Here is a 25723-nt window from a genome sequence, read left to right on the forward strand (position 1 = left end):
TACATTATTTGCAAGTTATTTGTTGTTGCGGAAGGCCAGCTTGCGACCAGAGTCAGCTTGCAGGCACCCGGCCCGCCACAAGGAGTTGCTACAGTGCGATGGAAGAAGGAAATCCTGGCCGGCCAAACCTTCCCCGAACCCAGACGACGCAGGGCCAATTGTGAGCTGCCTCATGGGTCTCCAGGTCATGGCTGGCTCTGAGACAGCCTGGGATCAAACCCGGGTCTGTAGTGATGCAGTGCCATAGACTGTGGGAGGCCTCTATATACAGAGTTTACAAAACCTTATGAACACCAGGTGAATCCAGGTGAAATCTATGATCCCTCATTGATGTCAGTTGTTAAATCCACTTTGATCAGTGTAGATGAAGGGGAAGAAAGGTGTTATTAATGTTTTGTACACTTGGTGTATATTGTGAATCACCCATATGTTTGAAAAAAAATAAAGATATGATTTTTAGGCCGTATTGCCCAGCCCTAGACTAATTGCATTGCAAACACAATGTGTGAACACTGGCCAGGCCACGTGCATGTAGCAACAGACAGTCACTGTCAAATATTCTACCTTTGACCGATTTGTTGGTCACGCAAGCTCTTATTGCACATATTAACCCATTCAACATATATTACGTGCACTTACTCACACTTACACACAAAATGCATGAGGGCTATGTTCTGTGAAGTAAAGACATACACACCTACCTACCTACCTACCTGTGCTACGTGCTGAAGCTCACAGAGCCAAACCTTAAGGAAGTCTTTATGAACAGTCAGTTTACAGTCTACCACTGAGGAGGTCATCTGAGTACATGTAGAAAACACTCTTCACCACCACCTGGCTGCCACTGAAACAATACGTTCCAATATCCACGCTAGCATACTACATAAAATAAAGGAATGTATTGGATATGCATTGTAAGTGGTATTGCAGTATGGATAATTTAGGTACTATTGATAATCTACTACTAGCCATCCCCCCTCCCTTCTATATTGCCTGCACATCACTTAATGTAGCACGAAGTAGGTCTAAATTAATAAACAGCAGTGTGATAAGAAAGTTGAAAATGTAAATTCCTTCCCTGTCCCTGACCTCTGTTTAGACAGAACTGGAGTGGTGTTTTAAACGAATGACAGAGTACATGTAATATGAAAGGCTGGCTGCCTGCATTCCTGCAGCTCTGTGTTTGACTGGTCATCATGGGATTTTGATACCAGAATGTTTTTTGTAAAGTGGTCAGGAATGAAGGACAGCTGGTCTACTGAATGCAACCCACTGTCTCATGATGATCTTCTCACGAGAGCGAGAGAAAGGGAGAGCGAGACGGGGATGGTAGCACAGGTGAGATGGGGGAAGGAGAGAGTGCAGAAGAGAGGATGAGTAGGCTATTTCTTTCCCATTTGTGTTTGGTTTTGGGAGTTGCCTGCCTGCCCTAGTTGGTTGTATTGTGACTGGGCTTACCGGGCTCCTGGTTTTGTTCCCTGTGATAAAGAGCCTGAGGCTTTTATTATTTTCTCAGACAGATGCAGCATTCAACCACAATCTCTCTTCCTCCTTTACTTTGGGAATAATGTCTCTTTCAGTGACTTGTCCCATGCTGTGACGCAACAAAGTGAATTCTGTGTGAAGGCGACTGTCTGGACAGAGAAGCTCAAACGATGGTTAACAGAGTGATTTGTAGCGGTTACATAAGAAGGTTTTTGTCATTCTGCTAAGATGAGCAGCACTAATGTCTTAGCTGAATTCTGAAGAGAAATCGTACTGTGTTTGGGAAGAATCGCAAGAGCGTTGTGCCAAGAAAGTGTTTGCTTATTAGTGAGGCAGCCTGGAACAAGGCCAGTCCCTTCTGGGTCATGATCCCTCAAGGCCAGGTTTAAGGCTCGCACACGTTACACGAATGTGGATCCAGCATCCGTCTGCTGATCGAGCTTTTGTTATAGGGACCACCTGTTTTAGATTTCTGTCTGCAGACATTTTCCATGCGACTCTACAGTACATGTCAAATTTGTGCACACTCAATTTGCAAATTACATTCAGAGGTGAAGTACTCTCAGCCAGCAAACGCTATTGGCGTGTCTGAGCCCTTAGTCTGGAGGTACCTAAACCACTGTGTCAACAATAACTGTGTCATGATGTAACAGTTTGGCACTGAGCTTTTTCTTTATGACAGACTGACAGTAAGATTGGGGGGGGGAATTGATACAGTTACATATTACTTTTAGGTTTAATTTATTTGCACCCAAAACGATAAGTGAAAAAAAACTAGACAGATAAAAACTAATATAAACTGTGTAGGTGTGTTTGGAAGCCCAAGGGCCTTATATACTGTAAAAACCACACCACAAACTATATACAATTCAAGTACAAAAATAAGAAAGGTTTGTTAAAACGGATAACAAAACCCACCAATCATAAATGTACAAATGAACCGATCAGCAATCACAAAACGTGTGTGAGTGAGATGGGCTATATGGAGATTACTGAGTAGTTTGGTTCATCAAGCTGACCCCCAGTCTTTGTTTCAGGAGGTTTTTGCAATGTGAAAATAAGAATTCCAGAGTGTATGGTACCTCTGTATCTGATAGCCTATTCTCTATGCAAGGTGTGGCAGTTGGGAGGGTGAAGGTTATCGCAGTGTGTCTTGCTATATAGATGGATTTCAGAATTAACCTGGCAGAATCCATTGAAGGGTGTCGGTAAATTGTCTGGGAGGTATGAGTTTTTGGTGATGAAAGTGTATAATTGGCGTACATCGATGTCACATAAATGACAAGATATTGAGTTTCTTAAACAAAGGTGCAGATGGAGCCAGGTAATTAGAGGAAGTGGCTAGTCTTGTAATTTTAGTTTGTATGATGAGTAATTTGTGTAGATAGGAGGTATATGTACAGACCTGTGTGGCTCAGTTGGTAGAGCATGGTGCTTGCAACGTCAGGGTTGTGTGTTCGATTCCCATGTGGGGGTACCAGTACAGAAAGAAATCCGAAAATATATGGGTAGGAGCGTCTGCTAAGTGTAAATACTTGGGATGCACTGATTTTATTACATTTTTGCCGATACTGATATCCAATATTTTCCTTGCCAAAGAAAATGATGCCGATAACCGATATTTAACATTTTTTAGCTGCCTTTTAAGCATTCTAGTACAGTTAAATAGTTAGACCACTGCGTGTGTGTTTTAAGGCACTGCATCTCAGTGCAAGAGGCATCACTACAGTCCCTGGTTTGAACCCAGGCTGGAACACATCTGGCCATGATTGGGCGGTGCACAATTGGCCCAGCGTCGTCCTGGGTGGGCCGTCATTGTAAATAATAATTTGTTCTTAACTGACTTGCCTATTTAAATAAAGGTTACACACACTACACCACAAATCTAATGTATTTATATAGCCCTTCGTACATCAGCTGATATCTCAAAGTGCTGTACAGAAACCCAGCCTAAAACCCCAAACAGCAAGCAATGCAGGTGTAGAAGCACGGTGGCTAGGAAAAACTAGCCTGACCACACTGACCAAAAGTTATTTTGTTGGCATTTAAGTATGTTCCCATTACCAGTAAAATATAATCTAAATGTTTCTTTAACTTACTTGCTGTTTCGTTTTCATTTGTTCAGACTTTTCATTATTTTTTAAAAACATTTATTTTTTATGTTTTACCCCCTTTTTCTCCCCAATTTCGTGGTATCCAATTGTTAGTCGTTACTGTCTTGTCTCATCGCTACAACTCCCGCACGGACTAGGGAGAGGCGAAGGTTGAGAGCCATGCGTTCTCCGAAACCCAACCAAGCCGCACTGCTTCTTGACACAATGCCCACCTAACCCGGAAGCCAGCCGCACCAATGTGTCAGAGGAAACACCGTACACCTGGTGACCATGTCAGCATGCACTGCGCCCGGCCCGCCACAGGAGTCGCTAGTGCACGACTCCTGTGGCTTGTCCCTGCCAGCCAGCCAAACCCTCCCCTAACCCGGACGACGTTGGGCCAATTGTGCGCCGCCCCATAGGGTCTCCCTGTGGCAGCCGGCTGCAACAGAACCTGGACTCCAACCCAGAATCTCTAGTGGCACAGCTAGCACTGCGATGCAATGCCTTAGACCCCTGCCCCACTTGGGAGGCCTCTCTTCCTCTGTGGCCTCTCTTCCTTTGTGCCCGCTGTCACTGTGTCCGTTTCCATGTTGTCCAGCTGTGTATGTAGCATTTCACGTAAACCCTGTTTCTTGTCTGCATCGAAGTAGCGGTCCTTGTACCTAGCATCGAGCATGGTGGCGACACAGTAAAGAGGCTCAGAGAGAATGCCACCGGATCACTTGTTCACAGCCTCAAGTACTTTTGTAAGTTTTAACCCCATGGTCTGTGTCGGCAGTTTTATTGAGCAGGTGCTTCAATACCATGACCGAGGGTATCACGTCTGCTGCAGACGCAGTTGAGCTGATTTCTTGAGTCAGTTGTTCGAATGGAGCTAGGAGTGTTCATGTTTCAAACATGTTCTCAAATACCATTGAACTGGCAGCAGCGGTATGAGAACCAGCACATTCTTGAGCATGCAATACAGCTTTCCTCAGTACAAAATCACATTTTATTGGTCACATATATACAGTTGGTTGGAAGTTTACATACACCTTAGCCAAATACATTTAAATTCAGTTTTTCACAATTCCTGACATTTTAATCCTAGTAAAAATTCCCTGTTTTAGGTCAGTTAGGCGTTCCGACCTGACCTTTGTCACCCTCTCTCTTTCTCCAGGGGGCAGTGAGGGCCAAGGTCACATTCTCCAGCGCTTTCCAGAGAAAGACTGGGAGGACAATCCCTTTCCACAAGGCATCGAACTGGTATGTAACAAACATAGCTCACTCACAAACGAACGCACAATAGCCTACATATTTACCCCAGTTACATACAGTTGAAGTCAGAAGTTTACATTCACCTTAGCCAAATACATTTAAACTCATTTTTCCCACAATTCCAGACATTTAATCCTAGTAACAATTCCCTGTCTTTAAGTCAGTTAGGATCACCACTTTATTTTAAGAATGTGAAATGTCAGAACAATAGTAGTGAGAATGCTTTTATTTATTTCATCACATTTCCAGTGTGTCAGAAGTGTACATACACTCAATTAGTATTTGGTAGCATTGCCTTTAAATTGTTTAACTTGGGTCAACTGTTTCGGTTAGCCTTCCACAAGCTTCCCACAATAAGTTCTCACAAGAATTTTGGCCCATTCCTCATGACAGAGCTGGTGTAACTGAGTCAGGTTTGTAAGCCTCCTTGCTCGCACACGCTTTTTCAGTTCTGCCCTCATATTTTCTATGGGATTAAGGTCAGTGCTTTGTGATGGCCACTTCAATACCTTGACTTTGTTGTCCTTAAGCCATTTTGCCACAACTTTGGAAATATGCTTGGGGTCATTGTCCATTTGCAAGACCCATTTGCGACCAAGCTTTAACTTCTTGAGATTTTGCTTCAATATATCCACATCATTTTCCTACCTCATGATGCCATCTAATTTTGTGAAGTGCACCTGTCTGTCCTGCAGCAAAGCACCCCCATAACATGATGCTGCCACCCCCGTGCTTCACAGCTGGGACGGTGTCCTTCGGCTTGCAAGCCTCCCCCCTTTTCCTCCAAACATAATGATGGTCATTATGGAAATTGCTCCCAAGGATGAACCAGACTTGTGTAGGTCAACAACAAAAAAAGTCTGAGGTCTTGGCTTATTTCTTTGGATTTTTCCCATGATGTCAAGCAAAGAGACACTGAGTTTGAAGGTAGGCCTTGAAATACATCCACAGGTACACCTCCAATTGACTCAAATTATGTCCAATTAGCCCATCAGAAGCTTCTAAAGCCATGACATCATTTTCTGGAGCTTTCCAAGCTGTTTAAAGGCACAGTCACCTTAGTGTATGTAATCTTCTGACCCACTGGAATTGTGATACAGTGAATTATAAGTGAAATAATCAGTCTGTAAACAATTGTTGGAAAAATTACTTTTCATGCACAAAGTAGACGTCCTAACCGACTTGCCAAAACTATAGTGTGTTAACAAGAAATTTGTGGAATGGTTGAAAAACTAGTTTTAATGACTCCAACCTAAGTGTATGTAAACTTCCGACTTCAACTGTACATCATCCGTACCTGAAGAAAGGCTGCATCATGAAGGGATCAACATAACCCAGAATAATTTACTGTTGATGTGTATTTAATGTCTCCCAAATAACCCTTATTCCAGTATTGTTTACCTCATTATTGTCTAATGTGTTTTGCCAGCGTCAATATTGAAGAATTCCTAAGTGTTCATTATATATGTACAACGGGGTTCAATGGAATGTCTGTTTTGTATTTCATTCATTATATATTACAAGATGAATGCCTACAGAACAATGGTTATTCCTTGGTTTGCTTATAGCCTATTTCTCATCCATCCAAAATAAGGGTGTAAGGTTAATCATTTCTGACACGTGGAAAGTTTTCTTAACTTGATATAGCCTAGCGGTGGAAAATAACCAAATGAGCTAGAGATCAGAGGTGAGTCACAGAGAGATGCAGAGTAGGGACATGTGACATACCACACTGGGATTCGGCCCACTAATACTGTATATTCCTCTCCTATCATCCATCTCTCCCTCCTATCCTTTTCACCTCATTCCCGTTTCCCTCCTTCTTCCCTTGTTTCTCGACCCCTGCACCCTTTGACCCATTTTCTGTCACTCGCCCTCCCCCCCCTCTTTCTCCCTCTCTTAGTTCTGTCAGCCCAACGGATGGCAGTTAGTTCCAGAGAGGGAACGTCCGTCGTTCTTCGTGTCGGTTCTGACCGACATCAACTCAGAGCGTCACTACTGTGCCTGTTTCACGTTCTGGGAGGGCCTGGACAACCCTCAGGTGAGAGACTGGAGGAGAAAGAGAAGAGGCCCCCCTCGCCACACTTCTCCTCACACACTGACCCAATGTCATTATGAACCAGTAACGGTATCGTTACAGCTGTACTGTGTATCAACAATGTGCCAACATTTTACGCTGGCTACAAAGTTGTGGAAATGAGACGATCTGATCATATTAGAAACAGGTAACGGTTTATAAAAGTTCCAAGCTGTATGTGACATCTGTGATATGACGTTACATCTTTAATGGTACGTCTATAGAACATTTGCACAAAGTAGGCTACGTTCTGTACACTGTATGATATTTTGTCTCATTCTGTGTGTGTAGCTACCGAAAGCTGAGGCCAGTGAGGTGGATGAGGACGAAGTCCCAGGGCTGGTCCAGCCGGCCCAGGTCTTTGCCCCCAAGAGCCTGGTGCTGGTGTCCCGTCTGGACCACATAGAGGTCTTCAGGGTACAACGCACCTCAAAACAATACTGCACGTCCCTGTCCGATACTCCCATTGCACTTCTCATCTATGTTTCTTGTTACAACAAAGAGTGATTGAGACAACTCTAGGCTTGATTTGGCTGTATTTTGCTTTAGGTAGTGTTCTTCACCCACAAACCCCATTTGTTATTTCACTACAAGTCAAGGAAAGTGTGTGCTTGTCTTTTGACTGGGTGCCTCCCCTGTCCAGAACTGTTTGGGACTCATCTACGCCGTGCACGTGGATAGCCTCAGCGTTCCCTTGGAAACGGTGATCGGAAACCTCCTCACCTGCGTCATCCCCGTCGCTGGTGGTTCTCAGGTAAACACACCTCCTTTCAGCATGCATACCGACTTTTACGTATTCTCCTGGGCTGTGCAACCCTCCCAACCAGCTAGCCTATTAGCTTGTTAGCCCCATCCAACCTGCTAGCATATTAGCTTAGCATGTTGGCCAATGCAGACTGCTAGCACATTACTTTAACCAACCTGTTTGCATTGTAGCTTAGCATTAGCGGGTGTGCTATGCTAACCCTCATTGCCGAGTCAATGCCGGGTCCTCAGCAAAGAGGAGATGGCCAGCATAGTAACCTACACACCATAGGAGGTTGGTGGCACCTTAATCCTTAATGGACCTTAATGGCACCTTGATGCCATTCCAATCGCTCTGTTCCAGGCATTATGAGCCTCCTCCCCTTAGCAGCCTCCACTGCTACACACAATGTATAGGAATATTTTCTTAGCTCTTGTATTCACCCTATGTGCACAATTTAAATGTACTGTTTGTCTCAAACTAATTCAATGACGCTACAGCATGAAGTAGTGTAACATACAGTAAACTAGTATACTAAATCGTGCACTACTAGTATATTGGGCCTATACGTACATTTCTGTACATTTTGTTCCCTTGTGTAACATGCCATTGAACCCCGCTGTACATTGGTTCCTCCTGTGTGTTACAGATAAATGAGTCCCCAGTATGTAGTTTAAATCTTTCGGTTCCTCAGGCCTTAGCCTGTGACTGGCTACTGGGCTGCTTTCAGGACCAGGTAACATCACCTTCCGGCAGCTTCTTACAAATCCGCTTGCCTCATTGTGATTTTATCTATTTAGATAAACATGATGATTCTAAAAAGTCTGTTTTGTATTTCCTGTAATCATCTCAAACCATGCTGATTTAATATTCACTCAGTGGTTTGCAGTTTGCTCTAGTCTGCTTTTGTGGAATTTGTGGCCTAACGATGCTGCGTATTCCATGCTACATTAACCTGTCAATTTCAATCATTTTTTAGACCTTTTTAAATTCAAAGAATTGTTTTGATTCTGTGTGCCGTTGTTTGTCGTGGATCGATCTGATGTGTTTGCCATTATTGATCTGTTGTAGAAGTGATAAGACTTTTCACTTGGTGAGGAACACACACCGTACACAAACACTGATTCTCTGAGGGTGACCATATGGGACACCAGATGGCCTCATAGCAGGCAGTGCAGTGGTCTGAATGAGAGATGGGACTAATCAGCATTAACACACACACACACACATAGATCTTGCAAACAAAAACAAACACACTTGGCTTACACACACTCTGAGACCTTCAGGCATTGGATACTATAGCACAGATCATTCTATATTAAAACAGTACTTGAAGAGCAATGCTAGGTGTTTGTTACGGTGTAATAGCAGGTTTGATACTATCAAATGTCTAACTTTTTATTAGACTCAGGTCTAGACTTGCTAGGACTCTCCCCAGTCATGCCACGTCAACCACTGTCATCCCAACATACATTGAAACACATCCACTTTACTACTGCAACTGGCAATTATCTCAACTGTCAGATACGCACTCCTGACATACAGAGCAGCAACCTTTAGCCCAGTTACTGTACAGTGGAATATATATGAGTCTGATATGGAACCTGCCTGAACGTTTGTGTGTGTGCGCGCACGTCTGCCCGTCTGTATGAGGGATTTAATAGATCATTGTAAATGACTGTGTCTAGTCTCCACAATGTCTCCTGGTTACCAGCCCAAGGACGTTCTGTCAATGGGCCAATCTCCATAAATAAGTTATTTGATTTCCTGAAATATTAACTAAAACATTAACTAAGCAGATTTCCCTTTTAAAGTAACTTTACTGAAAAATGACAATGTTACACAAGTATAACATTTACATTTACATTTAAGTCGTTTAGCAGACGCTCTTATCCAGAGCGACTTACAAATTTCAGTCCTCTGTTATTTCACCCCAAGGTCATAAACACATCTGACTAATTTACTCATCGATGTTTGTAGCTACGATAGGGCTGGGCGATATGGCAAATAAATTACCACGATATCGATATTTTTTTCAATCGAAAACTATAATTATCACGTTATTAATCAAATAACGTTTAAAAGGTGCATATCTGCTTCAAACTCAAGAATGCCTGAACACACCGTGGTTAGAGCGTTGGGCCAGTAACCGAAAGGTTGCTAGATCGAATCCCCAAGCTGACAAGGTAAAAATCTGTCATTCTATCCCTGAACAAGGCAGTTAACCCACTGTTCCCCGATAGGCCGTCATTGTAAATAAGAAGTTGTTCTTAACTGACTTGCCTATTTTTATTTATTTATTGTGAGCTACACATGGAAAATCGTTCCATGTTTGCTGCGAGGGAGCATGTACCTGGTGTCAATTAAATTGACAAGCTTCTTGAAACCTTCCTTTTCCACTGTGCTAATTGGTAGCATGTCCTTAGCAATGCAATGCATAATAGCATTTGTGATGTTTGCATGTATGGCATAAATGCTGTCAGTGTTGACTGCTTCGGGCAAACATCCCTAGATTTGGCTGGTGCTTGAGGGGCGTTTATCAATACCGTGGCGCAAACTCAAACTTCCTGCATGTTCCAAAGAGTAATTTTGCTTAAGTGAAAAAGGTTTGTCGTATTACCAGACTTCGTAGCCACCTGTCTACGGCACAATTTGCACCGAACATTGCTCTGCTGTTTGTCGGACTTCAAAAAGCCAAACCACTTCCAAATGACTGGTCCTTCTCCATGGCTATCACTGCCACTGTTTTCGCCTATGTCACAAATGTTTCGTGGTTAATAGTGGCTACGCCATCACTCGAGAAGCGAAGTGTTTTTTTGTGGGCGTATACCTCTCCACGTGCACATTGTCACTTCTCCGTACGTTCCTGCTGCGACACAGAGGTGAAATAGACTGCTGTACCTAATTATTCTATATATCGACGTCAACAAAAATGAATGTAAACGTTCTATATGGTTATTGAGAGAAGTAATTACCTCTTGATATTGATTTATCGCCCAGCCCTAAGCTACAATGTCAGATATTAAATGTGGCTGAACTGAGCTGTGGCTGCTTCCATTTTATTTCCCCAAAGTTGACAGCTGGTTTGACTCTGTGCCTTATGTTAATGTTGCTATACTCATGTCATAATGCCACGCTGTAAAACATCTGTGTATATTTGTAATGTTAATGTTTTGTCATGTTTTTGTTTGGACCCTGTTGTCTTTAATCTGTGTGTTTTCCTATGGTGTATTTTTCTCTCTCTCTCTGTGTGTGTGTTTGGGGTGCTTTACTTGTGTAGCCGTGCCAGGAGGAGAGAGAAGAGAGCTTGGTACGCCGCCTGACTACTTTATTCTCCTTTCAACCAATCAGCTCCTAGCTTTCCCTAATTCTGTCAGGATCCTCTTCTGTCTATGGATCTCACCTACCTCTCTCTCAAGGGAAAACCAATCAAATCACTTTGATAAGGCCCAGTCTGTTACCCAATGGCTGATCTTTTTACGATCTGTTATTGGTAGCCTGGAAAAATTCAAGGATATCTAATTGGTTGTTGATCAGACGAGTGACGGTGAAATGGTGTTCAACAGTTGGATCATTGCGTTCCCATTGCTGCTGCTGCTGTAGAGAGCATGAGCTCACGCCAACCTTTTCGTTCCCAGATATATACTTGGGCCTTGTATTTTAAGTACTTTTAAATGAAGATTTGGCTACAGTAGATTCCTGTTTCTGGAGTTTATTTGAAAATGTATGTTTTTAAATCTATTCCCTATTTTATAGTGAAAATGTATTTTTGAAGAATTTCAGTACTTAAAATAATTTGCATTCCTACTTGTCAAATGTGGTATACAGCCTCTGTAGGTAGTTCCAGTTGTTTCTGTGTATTCTGTGTTATTACTATGTGATGTCTGTCCTAGAGGCTGCTGTGATTGTGTTTCTATGTGATGTATTGGATGCCTTCTTTGACCTTGTGCTACCTGTCCTGTATGCAACTCTTTGTAATCGGTCTTCATTTGCAGCCAAGACCCACGGTACCTATCATGCTGTGCAAATTGTGCCTTAACTCATGTCGGCTAACATGCTTTTTCAGTCTTGCAAATACTTCAAATCCAAAACAGTCATTGACATTGCATGCAACATAAATATCACACTTACAAATGATGGCAACTTATATTTTACAACAACTAGTACAACTCTCTTAAGCTATAAATGTAATGTATGTGCTACAATGTGAAGTTTACATGACTAAGATGTTTCATGAATGTTACAATCAACAACAATCAACAACAAAACAATCTAAATCATTCTGTCACTTCCCTTCCCTCTGTGTCACATGGCCGTAAGAACTATCCAGTAACACAAAACCAATAAGACATTTCAAATGTTAAGACCCCCCCTAAATCATTCAGATGTTTGAACTTTCCAAAATGCAATGGAAATGTCCCTCTATGGACAATCTGGAATGTCATTGGTATTTGACTCCCATGAAGGCCCATTTAATATGGTGGGCTGATTTGAATCTGTGGTAAGGCCCATTGCTCTGGGTTTCTCAGTTCAGCATAGGTCAGTTCTCTCCTGTTCAGCTCTGAATGGCTGGTTACTGTGGAGTTCTAATGTACCTGCTAAACCCCTGTGATTCATATCTGTGATTTCTCCTCAATACACTCCAAATCTCTGTGATTGTGCTGTAGTTGCTAATCCCCATTTTTCAGAGAGAGCGTTCACACTATCTGTTCTCTTTTTCCATGTGACCCTCTCTTTCTTTCTCTCTCTAGAGGACTATAACATTGGGTGCGGGCGATCGACAGGTCATCCAGACTCCCATCAACGACTCCCTCCCTGTCAGCGGCAGCAGCGTAGCCCATCTCTTTAGACAGCTTGGTACGGCAAATCACAATGCAGTTTATTCAGCCCAGGACCGATGGGGCACCTTATGTGATGTCAGTGATATGGACCAATCAGAGTCCAATGTTCCTTTGATTTTAAAGACCTTCACCAATTGTTCAATTGCTTAATGAACGCAAATCACAGGCCTATATTTGATGAGTTGCGAGGAAAGGTGTGTGTGTGTGTGTGTGTGTGTGTGTGTGTGTGTGTGTGTGTGTGTGTGTGTATATAAACTCAGCAAAAAAATAAATGTCCTCACTGTCAACTGCATTTATTTTCAGCAAACTTAACGTGTATATATTTGTATAAACATAAGATTCAACAACTGAGACATCAACTGAACAAGTTTCACAGACATGTGACTAACAGAAATGGAATGTGTCCCTGAACAAAGGGGGGGTAAAAATCTAAAGTAACAATGCAGCTGGTGGCCACACTAGCTACTGACTAAGTACTGCTGTGCATCTCCTCATGGACTGCACCAGATTTGCCAGTTCTTGCTGTAAGATGTTACCCCACTCTTCCAGCAAGGCACCTGCAAGTTCCCGGACATTTCCATTTCTGGGAGGATTGGCCCTCACCCTCCGATCCAACAGGTCCCAGATGTGCTCAATGGGATTGAGATCCAGGCTCTTCGCTGGCCATGGCAGAACACTGACATTCCTGTCTTGCAGGAAATCACACACAGAACAAGCAGTATGGCTGGTGGTATTGTCATGCTGGAGGGTCATGTCAGATGAGTTTGCAGGAAGGGTACCGCATGAAGTAGGAGGATGTCTTCCCTGTAACGCACAGAGTTGAGATTGCCTGCAATGACAACAAGCTCAGTCCGATGATGCTGTGACACACCGACCCAGACTATGACGGACCCTCCACCTCCAAATTGATCCCGCTCCAGAGTACAGGCCTCTGTGTAACGCTCATTCCTTCAACGATAAACGCGAATCCGACCATCACCCCTGGTGAGACAAACTGCGACTCGTCAGTGAAGAGCACTTTTTCCAGTCCTGTTTGGTCAAGCAACGGTGGGTTTGTGCCCATAGGTGACGTTGTTGCCGGTGATGTCTGTGGACCTGCCTTTTAATAAGCCTACAAGCCCTCAGTCCAGCCTCTCTCAGCCTATTGTGGACAGTCTGAGCACTGATGGAGGGATTGTGCGTTCCTGGTGTAACTCGGCAGTTGTTGCAATCCTGTACCTGTCCCGGTGGGATGTTTGGATGTACCGATTCTGTGCAGGTGTTGTTACACGTGGTCTGCCATTGCGAGGACTATCAGCTGTCAATCCTGTCTCCCTGTAGCGCTGTCTTCGGTGTCTCACAGTACGGACATTGCAATTTATTGCCCTGGCCACATCTGCAGTCCTCGTGCATCCTTGCAGCATGCCAAAGGCATGTTCATGCAGATGGGCAGGGACCCTGGGCATCTATCTTTTGGTGTTTTTCAGAGTCAGTAGAAAGGCCTTTTTAGTGTCCTAAGTTTTCATAACTGACCTTAATTGCCTACCGTCTGTAAGCTGTTAGTGTCTTGACGACCATTCCACAGGTGCATGTTCATTAATTGTTTATGGTTCATTGAACAAGCATGGGAAACAGTGTTTAAACCTTTTACAATGAAGATCTGTGAAGTTATTTGGATTTTTACGAATGATCTTCGAAAGACAGGGTTCTGAAAAGGACGTTTCTTTTTTTGCTGAGTTTACTCAACCGTTCGAAAGTTTGGGGTCACTTAGAAATGTCCTTGTTTTTTTTTAAAGAAAATCATTTTTTTGTCCATTTTTAAAGTAACAGAAATACAATGTAGACATTGTTGTAAATTATTATTGTAGCTGGAAACGGCAGATAAGAAAAAAAGAAAGGAATATCTACATAGGCGTACAGAAGCCCATTATCAGCTACCATCACTCCTGTGTTCCAATGGTATGTTGTTAGCTAATCCAAGTTTATCATATTAAAAGGCTAATTGATCATTAGAAAACCCTTTTGCAATTATGTTAGCACAGCTGAAAACGGTTCTGATTAAAGAAGCAATAAAACTGGCCTTCTTTAGACTAGTTGAGTATCTGGAGCATCGGCATGTGTGGGTTCAATTACAGGCTTATAATAGCCAGAAACAAAGAACGTTTCTTCTGAAACTCGTCAGAAACTGAAGATCTCGTACAACGCTGTGTACTACTCCCTTCTATTCTGGCTCTAACCAGAATAGAAAGAGGAGTGGGAGGCCCCAGTGCACAACTGAGCAAAAGGACAAGCACATTGCAGTGCCTAGTTTGGGAAACAGACGCCTCACAAGTCCTCAACTGGCAGCTTCATTAAATAGTACCCGCAAAACACCAGTCTCAACGTCAACAGTGAAGAGGCAACTCCGGGATGCTGGCCATCAAGACAGAGTTCCTCTGTCCAGTGTCTGTGTTCTTTTACCCATGTTAGTCTTTTATTATTGGCCAGTTTGAGAAATGGCCTTTTCTTTGTAACTCTGCCTAGATGGCCAGCATCCCGGAGTCACCGCTTCACTTTTGACGTTAAGACTGTGTTTTGCAGATACTATTTAATCTAGCTGCCAGTTGAGGACTTGTGAGGCATCTGTTTCACACACTAGACACTCTTAGAAAACAAGGGTATTTCTAAGTCACCCCAAACTTTTTAACAGTTGTCTGTGTGTACACTGCATTCGGATAGTATTCAGAACCCTTTACTTTTTCCACATTTTGTTACATTACAGCCTTATTCAAAACTGTATTAAATTGTGTCCCCCCCCCCCCCCCCATCATTCTACACACAATACCCCCATAATGACAAAGCAATAAAAGGTTTTGAAATATTACATTTACGCAAGTATTCAGACCCATTACTCAGTACTTTTTTGAAGCAACTTTGGCAGCGATTACAGCCTCAAGTCGTCTTGGGTATGACGCTACAAGCTTGGCACACGTGTATTTGGGGAGTTTCTTCCGTTCTTATCTGCAGATCCTATCAAGCTCTGTCAGGTTGGATGGGGAGCATTACATTTTCAGGTCTCTCCCGAGATGTTCGTTCGGGTTCAAGTCCGGCGCTGGCTGGGCCACTCCTGTGTTGTCTTGGCCGTTGACCTGTCTTCGCCCCCCCCAGTCTGAGAACCTGTTTCAGAGCACTCGGGACTTCATCAAGGATCTCTCTGTACTTTGCTCTGTTCATCTTTCCCTCAATCCTGACTAGTCTCTCAGTCCCTGTCACTGAAAAACATCCCCACAGCATGATGCTGTGGTGTGACACTTGGCATTCAGGCCAAAGAGTTCAATCATGGTTTCATAAGACGAGAGAATCTTGTTTTTCATGGTCTGAGCGTCCTTTAGGTGCCTTTTGGCAAACTCCAAGTGGACTGTCATGTGCCGTTTCCTGAGGAGTGGCTTACGTCTGGCCACTCAATCATAAAGTCCTGAGTTGGTTGTCCTTCTGGAAGATTCTCACATCTCCACAGAGATGTGAGAGCTCGGGCAGTGACCAAGGCCCTTCTCCCCCCGATTGCTCAGTCTCTAGGAAGAGTCTGTGGTTCCAAACTTCTTCCATTTAAGAATGATGGCGGCCACTGTTTTTGGGGACCTTCTTCAATGCTGCAGACCTTTTTTCGTACCTTTTATTTAACCAGGCAAGTCAGTTAAGAACAAATTCTTATTTTCAATGACGGCCTAGGAACAGTGGGTTAACTGCTTGTTCAGGGGCAGAACGACAGATTTGTACCTTGTCAGCTCGGGGGTTTGAACTCGCAACCTTCCGGTTACTAGTCACACGCTCTAACCACTAGGCTACCCTGCCACCCCATATGTGTCTCAACACAATCCTGTCTCGGAGCTCTACGAACAATTCCTTCAACCTCATGCCTTGTTTTTTTTGCTCTGACATGCACTGTCAACTGTGGAACATTATAGGCAGGTGTGTGCCTTTCCAAATCATGTCCAATCAATTGAATTTACCACAGGTGGACTCTAAGTTGTTGAAACATCTCAAGGATGATCAATGGAAACTGTATGCACCTGAGCTCAATTTTGAGTCCCATAGCAAAGGGTCTGAATACTTATGTAAATAAGGTATTTCGTTTTTGTTATAAATTTGCAAAATAATTCTAAGAACCTGTGTATGCTTTGTCATTTTGGGGTATTGGTTGTAGATATCTGTCTTAATGCCTGCATGTTTGATCATTTTGTTTGAAGATACATTTGATCTTTACAATCCATGCAGTTGGTCTTTCCCTGCAAGTAAAGTGAATACTGTACCTCTGCTATGTTGTTGCTCTCAGGTATAGTGAACGTCCTGTATCTGTTCTGTGCTGCTCTGACGGAACACAAAATCCTGTTCCTGTCCAGCAGCTACCAGAGACTAACAGACGCCTGCAGAGCACTACTGGCCATCATGTTCCCCCTCAAATACAGGTGTGTGTGTGTTTTTCGTTGTAAATTAGGTTCATAGATGTCTTTTTAATATTGTGAATTTACAGGGATTTGATTAACAAGATTAACAAGATATTGGTATGTTAGTTTGGGTGATTTCCTCACTTATCATATCATCTCCTAATCTGATTCCTGATAAATCTGATTTCCTCTTGTTTTCCCTCCCGCCAGTTTTACTTACGTCCCCATCCTGCCGGGCAAACTCCTGGAGGTGCTGAGCACGCCCACGCCTTTCATCATCGGGGTCAATTCTTTCTTCCGTTCCGAGACCCAGGAACTGGTGGGTAGCATGACCGTATGTTCCAATCTACAATACTTCTTTTTGATTTATTTTCTAGATCATGTTTATATATTCTGTCAGTGGTATGCATTTGTAAAGCCTATCTGATGCCAGTAAAGACTGTCTTAATTCTGTGTTGCTCCCCCCCCCCCATACTTTGACAGCTTGTGGTACGATCTTGATTATTGGATATTGTCAGTTCTCTGGCCTTCTTTCCTTATCTATAATTCATCTCACTCAACAACCCAGACCTGCTGTGTTTTAGCCATCTGAAACCTATTTTAGCTTAAACACCTCTCAGTACTAACACCACGGTCTTTGTAAACCATTCCAAGGTACATTAGCAATATACATTGCATGTAACTTAAATATCTTCATTCTATATCCAGTGGAATGTTGGATGACTTTGAAAGTTTCCTTTTGTTATTAAGGACAAACTAATGGTTAAGATGAATAATACAAATAATATATTTATTTTGTATATCGCTTTTCATTAGTTATCTCAAAGCTCTGAGGAAAGAATAATACAAAAGGATATTCAATAAAAACAAGGTACATTTTAGAGTGAAGGCAGGTAAAATAGCAGTAGTGGGCTAGGCACTAAATACATTTCAGATTGGGATTTAGGACTATGAAAAGACAGTCATTATAGTGTCATGTTTCGGAGGTCTAGGTTAGGGTGCGTTAAACTACATGTGGTCCCTCGCCATGCTTTGTTATGTAATGACTTTTAACAACGGACTGCCTGTCTGTTTAATATAGTATACTATACAGTCACATGGCTCTCATAGATCGATTGATGATGGAGTGTAAGGGGGTGAGAGGTTATCGCCTTGGCAACCCAACGGCCTGTTAAAAGGTCAATTTCACTGCTGCTGTAGGTAAAGTTCTGTAATGAACAGCTGTTGACAGAAGCGTTTGTGTGTGTGTCTGTGGCTCTGTCAGTCACTACTGTTCTCAATCAGCACACTTAGCATCATGTACAGTATGCAGTACAGTGATCTCTTACAAGATCAATCAAAGATATCGCACTGACTGAGCCGTCTGTGTGTGTTGTTCTACAGTTGGATGTGATCATCGCTGACCTGGACGGAGGCACGGTGACCATCCCGGAGTGTGTCCACATCTCTCTGCTCCCCGACCCCCTCCTGCAGCAGACCCAGACTGCCCTCTCCATGGTAACCACCGTGATGACAACACTCACACCTCACCGCAACACCCTTCAGACTTCTACACCTTCACGTCATACAGCTACATCCGTCACCAATACCAGTACAGCACGTTAACCCAACACAGGGACTCCCACTATGTATTACCCTGAACCATGTACAGCTATAGTGGTTTAAGCACAGCATCACATTGCGATGTTGATTTACTACTTCTGAACCAACTCCTTTTCTAAATAAGGTCAAGTTCCTTATTGTAATCGAGCTTCTCACTGCCAGCACAATCTGGAAATTCCTCTTGTTCAGATAAGATCCATGTTATGTAAAACTAATCTGATCGTGCCTGCCTATCATTGGTGTCTATGGCTGGTTTTATGCTTTTGTTTCTATGTGGAGGAGAGCCATGCCATTGCTTTCCCATCATTAGCTACAACAAACACATGGTTTTATTTATTGAATGATTCTGGTTGTTATTGTAAGCAATCTGGTTTGTGATCACAAAGTAATTTACCACAATCTTAAATTCTAATTGTAAGGTATCGGAACTACCATTACACACCCCTATAAAACAATATCATATTTTACAATATTAAAATTACCCATGAGACACAACTAAAAACAATGCAGTCATGACCTGTTCATGAGGATACGTCTGTTTTTAGTTTCACAATTGGTGTGAGTTGGCATGTGCAGAGCTTACTGTAATACACAGTAGTCCAATAAATAATTATGAAAGAATGGATATTCCCATCTTCAATGAATGAAATGATACTACAATCTGGAGCCAAAAGAGGGTTTATTTGTTTGCCTGTATGACATTGGCATTGATTCCCACAGCCCAAACTGTTTGTGTTATCAGAGTTGGACCAGAGGGAGAAGATGAATTATAGAATCTGACATGCTGTCCCACATGAGAAATATTTGGGAACATATTATTCCCTTGATAAAAATGTCTTCCTCCCCTCATTTCTTTATCAGGATAAGAGTAAAGTTATATGTTTTAATATGAAGGAACATTTGATATGGACTTGCGTAGATTGCTCAGAATATTGCCAGACCGGCATTGCTCGGAACTGCTCAAAATGCGTACTTCATTAGCTTTTTGGCACTTTTCTTAACTGTTATAGAAAAACATTTTTGGTTGTTTTTTGAGACATGTCCGTGGTAAATTATATTTTAGTACATGTGACAGTATACAGTGTTCATGCTTTTGACTCTCCAAGGCTGTCTGTCTGAGGCCAATGGGCTTTATCTCAGGGGCTGGTCTCTATGATCTCTATTGGCTGGAGGGCATGAAACATGAGCCATACTCAATCTGCGCGGTTACTAGCCAATCTGTTACGGCTAGACTGAACAGGAGAGGAGGAGGGAGGGACAAATGAGGTGGGAAAGGGGGGAGAGAGGGAAAGCAAGAAAAGGCAAAAGAGAATGAGACGGGGTTAGGCTGTTACTGTGTCCTCTCGGTCAGAGGTACATTGAAAAGGAGCTGCTCCTCAACCAGTATACTTCCCCCTTGTCCTTCATTACCATGTTTAAACATTCCTAGACATTTGAAAAACAACACAGTGGAAAGAGCTATGTACCAGCCAATACCTGCTCTGGTAAGTAATAGAGACTGTAAAATTGTTCCATCTCAGAACAACCAGTCCTGTGATGGGACCTGACCATTCTACAATACAATATACAGGCCTCTCCCACTTCCCTCTGTTCTGTCCTCCTTTCTTTTCTTCCCCCTGTCTCCCTCTGTCCTAACCTGTGTGGGCCATAGAGACTTGTAGTGCTGGCCCGGTGACCCTGCATGGCTGGAATGAGACCAGAGCCCTGTAATGCAGGGACAATTTCACTGGAAGTGCTAGTCCTCTGTGTCCTGAGTCAATAAAACACTATGTGATGTGTATGCACACATGCTTCCTTCCATAACCAGTAAAGCACATTGTGTGTGATCATGGGGTCCATTCCGCCCTGCATTTGTCTGCCTGCACTGTCAGTCTCTGTGCAGCGCTGTCCAAGCCTCAGCCCCCCAGCCGGCTCACATAATAGGCCTAAGTGACCTTCACCCAGACCAGCACAGAGAGGATAATTGCAGTGCGTGAAAAGCGATAGCTTTTGCAACTGGAGGTAGAGTTAATTTGTTTAATCATCTGGAAAAGTTATGTGGGGGTTGGTGGAGTGCGGTGGGTGAAGGTTGTTGCAGTGATGCTTCTAGAGATAGTTGGGCAGCAACCGTTGGGTGTGGGCTTATGTAGGTACTCTGCTGCTATCTTCACGATTAGCTGAATTAATTCACCTCACCATCCCCAAACACAAATAGGACTGTGAATAGGAGATTCTGCAGCTAATTTAGTTAATGGGTGTTTGCTGCTTAGTCTGAAGCCACATCTGTCTCATTTTTGAGCGAGGCTTCCAAGAATTCTCATCTTCCTAAAAGCTTCTGACAGCGTATTGTAATTTATGATACCCGATGAAGCGGTGTCCGAATGCCAAAATGTAGCAGCAGCTGCTGTAGGATTTATGTACTGAATAATATTGATGACCTGAACAGATCTAATGAGAAGACTGTTAGATGATATTTCTGTCCATGTTGTTGTAATATGACTCCTGCCATCTTGTTTGTAGGTGTTGGACCCAGAGCTGGAGATGGCTGACCATGCCTTCCCCCCTTCCTCCACACAACCCTCCACACTCAAGATCCAGGTAATGTTGAGCCCTTCTATCCTCGGTGGAAGGTGTGTGTGTGTGTGTGTGGAAAAAAAAGGAATACAATTGCACTCACTACTGTAAGTTGCTCTGGATAAGAGCATCTGCTAAATGGCTCAAATGTAAATTGAGAAAGTCCCTGTCCCTTTGTTTGGGGCAATGCTGCAGCAAGGTCTCCGGATTTCTGAGCTTTCCCAGGCTTACCGTCCAGCTGTCCCATACTTACCCCTCAGTATGTTATAATTCCCTGTCTGTGTGTTGCAGGATAAGGAGATCCGGGCGGTGTTTCTGTGGCTGTTCGGCCAGCTGTTCCATGGCTATCGCTGGTGTTTGCACATCATCCGGATCCACCCTGAACCAGTCATCCGCTTCCATAAGGTAGGTACACATCACCTTCTATCTCTCTGAACTTTATTCCTAAGGTGATATATTGTGTTCATACAAGCCTGGAACTAACTACGGTCTTTATGAACACAATGGAATACATCACTTGAATGTGTGCCTGGAGGACAAAAACATTTTCCTCTAAACAGACCTGCAAACTGTTTTGAGTCTAACACTTAGAAAGGAAGAGTGGATCCCAAGAATCTCCGGCCTGACGAGTGTGTGTGTGTGTGTGTGTTCCTCCAGGCTGCATTCCTGGGCCAGAGGGCTCTGACTGAGGATGACTTCCTGATGAAGGTTCTGGATGGTATGGCATTCGCTGGGTTCATATCGGAGAGAGGGCCGCCTTACAGACCCACAGACCTGTTTGATGATGTGAGTACCCCCCCCCCCACACCTCCCCAATCAGTGGTAAAGATGTGAAGGAAAAAGCATTCTAACTTCCTGTTTGTCTTTTCCTGTGTCTACAGCTGATAGCCAATCAGGTGGAGCGTATTCGCCAGGAGGAGTGCAGCCCGCACAAAGTCATGAACCATATCAAGGAGCTGGCTGAGCAGCTCTTCAAAAACGTATGTTGTGCATAAAAAAATGTAAAACATGTTTATTGATTTTATTTATTGACGTAGGATCTTAATTTGATCACCCTTTTGTTGCTTAGAATTTATGCTGATGAGCTTTGATTTGTGTAAAATTCCCTGAAAACTCACACTAACGTGGTTATTTTAACAATATTGGCCGATTTAACGGCAGCATGGCCCGAGAATATTTTTGGTATCACAGATAGTTTAAAAATTTTTAAAAAAAAAATCATGATGAAAGTATCCATTTTAGGCTCTTTTTAGACCTATACTGTACATGCCTCCAATAAGACCCTATGATCCGTGAACTGTACGTGATACAGACATCTTGGTGTCATTATATTCTTATAGTGTGTTTTAAAATATGGGGTATGTCTTGATTCAAATTTCGTTTTTTTAAGTACATTAATTTATTCAACATTAAAACTACTATTCATATCTTAAAAGTACCCTTTTTGATTTAGTTTGTTTTAAGACATTGTTTGGAACTATACTCTTAAAACACAAAGTTTCCAGTGTGGGGTCTCTGCTACTTTTGAAGAAATGATCCATTTTATACATAGCAATTGACATAATGGGTCATTAATCAATCACACACAGCCTCATGTCGGATTGCACATTCAGCAAATCACCAGCAGAGGGAATTCCCTTTGAATTCATTTTCCCATTCATTGAGTTGGTGGTGCTCATAAAATGTATCATAACTTTAAAAGTAGCAGAGAGCCCACACTGGAAATGTGATGTACTTGTAGGCAATGTTCCCTCTATGCTCTGCGTGTGCACAGCTCCCCCGGGACTGCCACACAGAAGAAATATCAGCTCGCACAGAGAAGCACGAGATTGAACTTCACTCAACTTTCTAGTTTTCCCCTTTAGTTAACACTATCAACAAGTCAGTCCCATACTTTACACAGACTGGTGCACCATAACCAATCAGAGCTGCAGTGTCCCTGTATGCAAATAGATCATTGCCATATATGGATCTGTGCCATTCCCTTTTAACTGGACTGTGTTTACAGCATGAGTGGTAGTGAGTAGATGCACTTGTTTTGCATGTGTCCAGGTGTGTACATTTGTTTGTATTCTTGGCTATTAAGTGAATTATTAGCCCAGTTATAGCACATTTCTAGTCAGCAATGGTGGAGTGGTTGCTTCCTGCAAGAGCACAACATGTGTGTAGTTGTAGACATCTTTGAAAGCAAGTCAGATAAAGAGCTTTTTTTCTGTCTTAAATGGGCAGTGTAGTGTTTTGAGACGGGCTTGAATAAGCTAAGTAGCCAATAGGCAGAGGGTAGCATCATTTCTCTTATTCTGTGTTATTATGGTATGGGAATAATAATACATTTTATATCAAACACAACATTTTCAGTCACCTTGTTGTCTGAAGGACAAGTGCATAAACAGGTTAATGGCAATCCCTACATATTTTTTTAGTCTCATGGAATGTAAGTCTATGTTGAATACCACACATTAGCTGCTACTGTTGGCTGAATGATAGAACAGCTATTTCCATGTTAAATTGTTATGGGATGCATTTCCTCCATTGTTTTTGATGGTAGGCCACTCTGGTAGACCTATATTATGATCAAATAGCCACAGTAGCCTTCATGGCCACTGTTAACTGTATTTTAAACCAAGTACAGCCTCGGTGTTCACAGTAAACTTGCACTAGAAGTTGCACAGAATTTTCACAGCGTTCAAGTTTGCGCTCAGCAGACCTGACATTTGTTAAGTGCCCACATTTTTGGGAGGTAACATTGCTTGTAGAGTATATTGTTTAAAACAATGTCTAAAAATGTTGAATAAATTAATGTGTAAAATTGTATTTCAGAAGGTATCATTACTCCATATTTTAAAGAACACTATAAGGAAGTTTAATGACACTAAGAGGTATGTCTGTATCATGTACGGATCATTGGGTCTTACAGGGGAGGCATGTACAGGTCTAAAAAGGGCCTTGAAATGTTCACTTTCAGGATTTTCTCAAAATGGTTTGTGTTACAATGTACGAAGAGTATCAACCACCCATCCTCCCAATAAAGTTTCTATGAACAATCTGAGATACCTAAAATATTTTCTGGCCATGCTGACATGTAATTGTCCAATTGCACTTCATGTAGCCTACTTTTGGCCAGCTAATAGCCTAACCACCGATCAGGTAACATTATGGACTAAGTGTTCAAATCCCATTGCTGTGACAATATAGGTCAAATTAAGATCCTCCATCTATGTAATGCAGTAACTAAAATAACAGGAGACCACTTACCTCTTTCCTTTGCCCTTTCTCCCCCTACAACTTTATGGTCACTCACCTTTTATTCTCCCCCCATCAGGAGAACCCGTACCCTGCCGTGGCCATGCATAAGGTGCAGCGGCCAGCTGAGAGCCCTGGTCACAATGACCCCAAGAACTTGGCTATGTTCCCTCTGCTGGACGACGTTACGGTCCAGCTCTTCATCGACCACGCTGCCGCCAAGCTCCAGACCGCCCCGCCCGTGGTCAAGGCCGAGCTCAAAGGCATGGTGCCCTCCGGACCCCCACTGGGTGAGTGTGCCAAGCTGGTGGGAAAGACTGAGTGGAGGGGGTTGCTGGGGATAGTGTGGGCTGGGGGGTGGAGCAGCATAGGCATGAGATGGTGGGATTAAGTAGTGCAGTGAATGAATGGTTGAAAGACTGATGCAGACATTCCTATTGGGTTGTGGGTCAGAATTTAGCAGAGATGCCAACATGAGATTGTGTCTGACGGATTGGCTTGATGTCTGATGTAAAGAGGCTGATCCAGACACAGACAGGCCTCTAGACAGGCCTCTAGACAGGCCACTGTGTTAGTTAGGACAACCTCTGTGTGACCCATCTCTCAGCATGGGTTTAACTGAGCTGGATTCAGTGTAGCTTCAGTGTAGACTCATGAGTGTCCACCAGAAAGGCCACTGTGTTCGGACCACCGCTGTGTGACACATCTATCTCTGTGTTGGTTTAATTGAGCTGGATTCAGTGTAGACTGATGAGTGTGATGTAATAACCGCTGAGTCGTGGTGTTCCTCCAGGAGACATTGTGGACAGGCATGGTCATGTCCTGGCTAACAGCGCTCGCAGGCTGGAGGTGGTCAGGAACTGCATTACCTACATATTTGACAACAAGATGCTGGAGGCCAAGAAGGTGAGAGACAAGGACACAATAGCATCTCAGTGCTCGGCCATTTTGGAATGATAAAGGTGTTAACAATTTATAGATAGTTTAGAAGTTTGACCTACATGATAGTCTAGTGATTTAAAAAATATATATTTTAAAAAATATTTTTTTTCTTCCATCTCCTAATGTTGTCCTGTGTCGGCTGCCCCCCCAGCTGATGCCAGCGGTACTGCGGGCGCTGAAGGGCCGGGCGGCCAGGGTGTGTCTGACCCAGGAGCTCAACCAGCACGTCCTGCAGAACCGAGCTGTGCTGGACGACCAGCAGTTTGACTACATTGTCCGCATGATGAACTGCACCTTACAGGTACATGCCGAAGCCACAAAAAAATTCTCTCTCCTCTTCTACACAAAGTTCTATTGTAGACCGCAGCACACAGTCGGGTTCAGTACATAGAACGCCTGTATTGAAGGAGTTCCTAAAGAAACTCCTTGGGACTTTTTCAAAACAGTACCATGCTACCTGCAATGGAGGCATTTATATT

The 25723-nt window shown here is 43.1% G+C and overlaps 1 protein-coding gene across 9 annotated transcripts in view; it reads left to right on the forward strand.

Annotated features, from left to right (window-relative positions):
* Positions 1 to 25723, forward strand: part of LOC118366306 (myotubularin-related protein 5) — a 79486-nt gene that overhangs the window by 28491 nt on the left and 25272 nt on the right. For 3 of the 9 annotated variants that reach the window (XM_035748867.2, XM_035748872.2, XM_035748869.2), the window contains exons 2-18: positions 4741 to 4826; positions 6742 to 6879; positions 7207 to 7332; positions 7559 to 7669; positions 8310 to 8396; positions 10941 to 10970; positions 12412 to 12517; positions 16793 to 16925; positions 17115 to 17238; positions 18288 to 18401; positions 21006 to 21083; positions 21351 to 21464; positions 21717 to 21845; positions 21941 to 22039; positions 24382 to 24592; positions 25096 to 25208; positions 25396 to 25545. In XM_035748867.2, coding sequence (XP_035604760.2) covers positions 4741 to 4826; positions 6742 to 6879; positions 7207 to 7332; positions 7559 to 7669; positions 8310 to 8396; positions 10941 to 10970; positions 12412 to 12517; positions 16793 to 16925; positions 17115 to 17238; positions 18288 to 18401; positions 21006 to 21083; positions 21351 to 21464; positions 21717 to 21845; positions 21941 to 22039; positions 24382 to 24592; positions 25096 to 25208; positions 25396 to 25545 — 1949 coding nt within the window. The remainder of the gene's footprint in view (positions 1 to 4740; positions 4827 to 6741; positions 6880 to 7206; positions 7333 to 7558; positions 7670 to 8309; positions 8397 to 10940; positions 10971 to 12411; positions 12518 to 16792; positions 16926 to 17114; positions 17239 to 18287; positions 18402 to 21005; positions 21084 to 21350; positions 21465 to 21716; positions 21846 to 21940; positions 22040 to 24381; positions 24593 to 25095; positions 25209 to 25395; positions 25546 to 25723) is intronic. The other 6 variants (XM_035748875.2, XM_035748876.2, XM_035748870.2 and 3 more) reach the window with 5 other exon arrangements.

The sequence above is a fragment of the Oncorhynchus keta genome, chromosome 33 (assembly GCF_023373465.1).
Source record: "Oncorhynchus keta strain PuntledgeMale-10-30-2019 chromosome 33, Oket_V2, whole genome shotgun sequence".
NCBI classification, from domain to species: domain Eukaryota; kingdom Metazoa; phylum Chordata; class Actinopteri; order Salmoniformes; family Salmonidae; genus Oncorhynchus; species Oncorhynchus keta.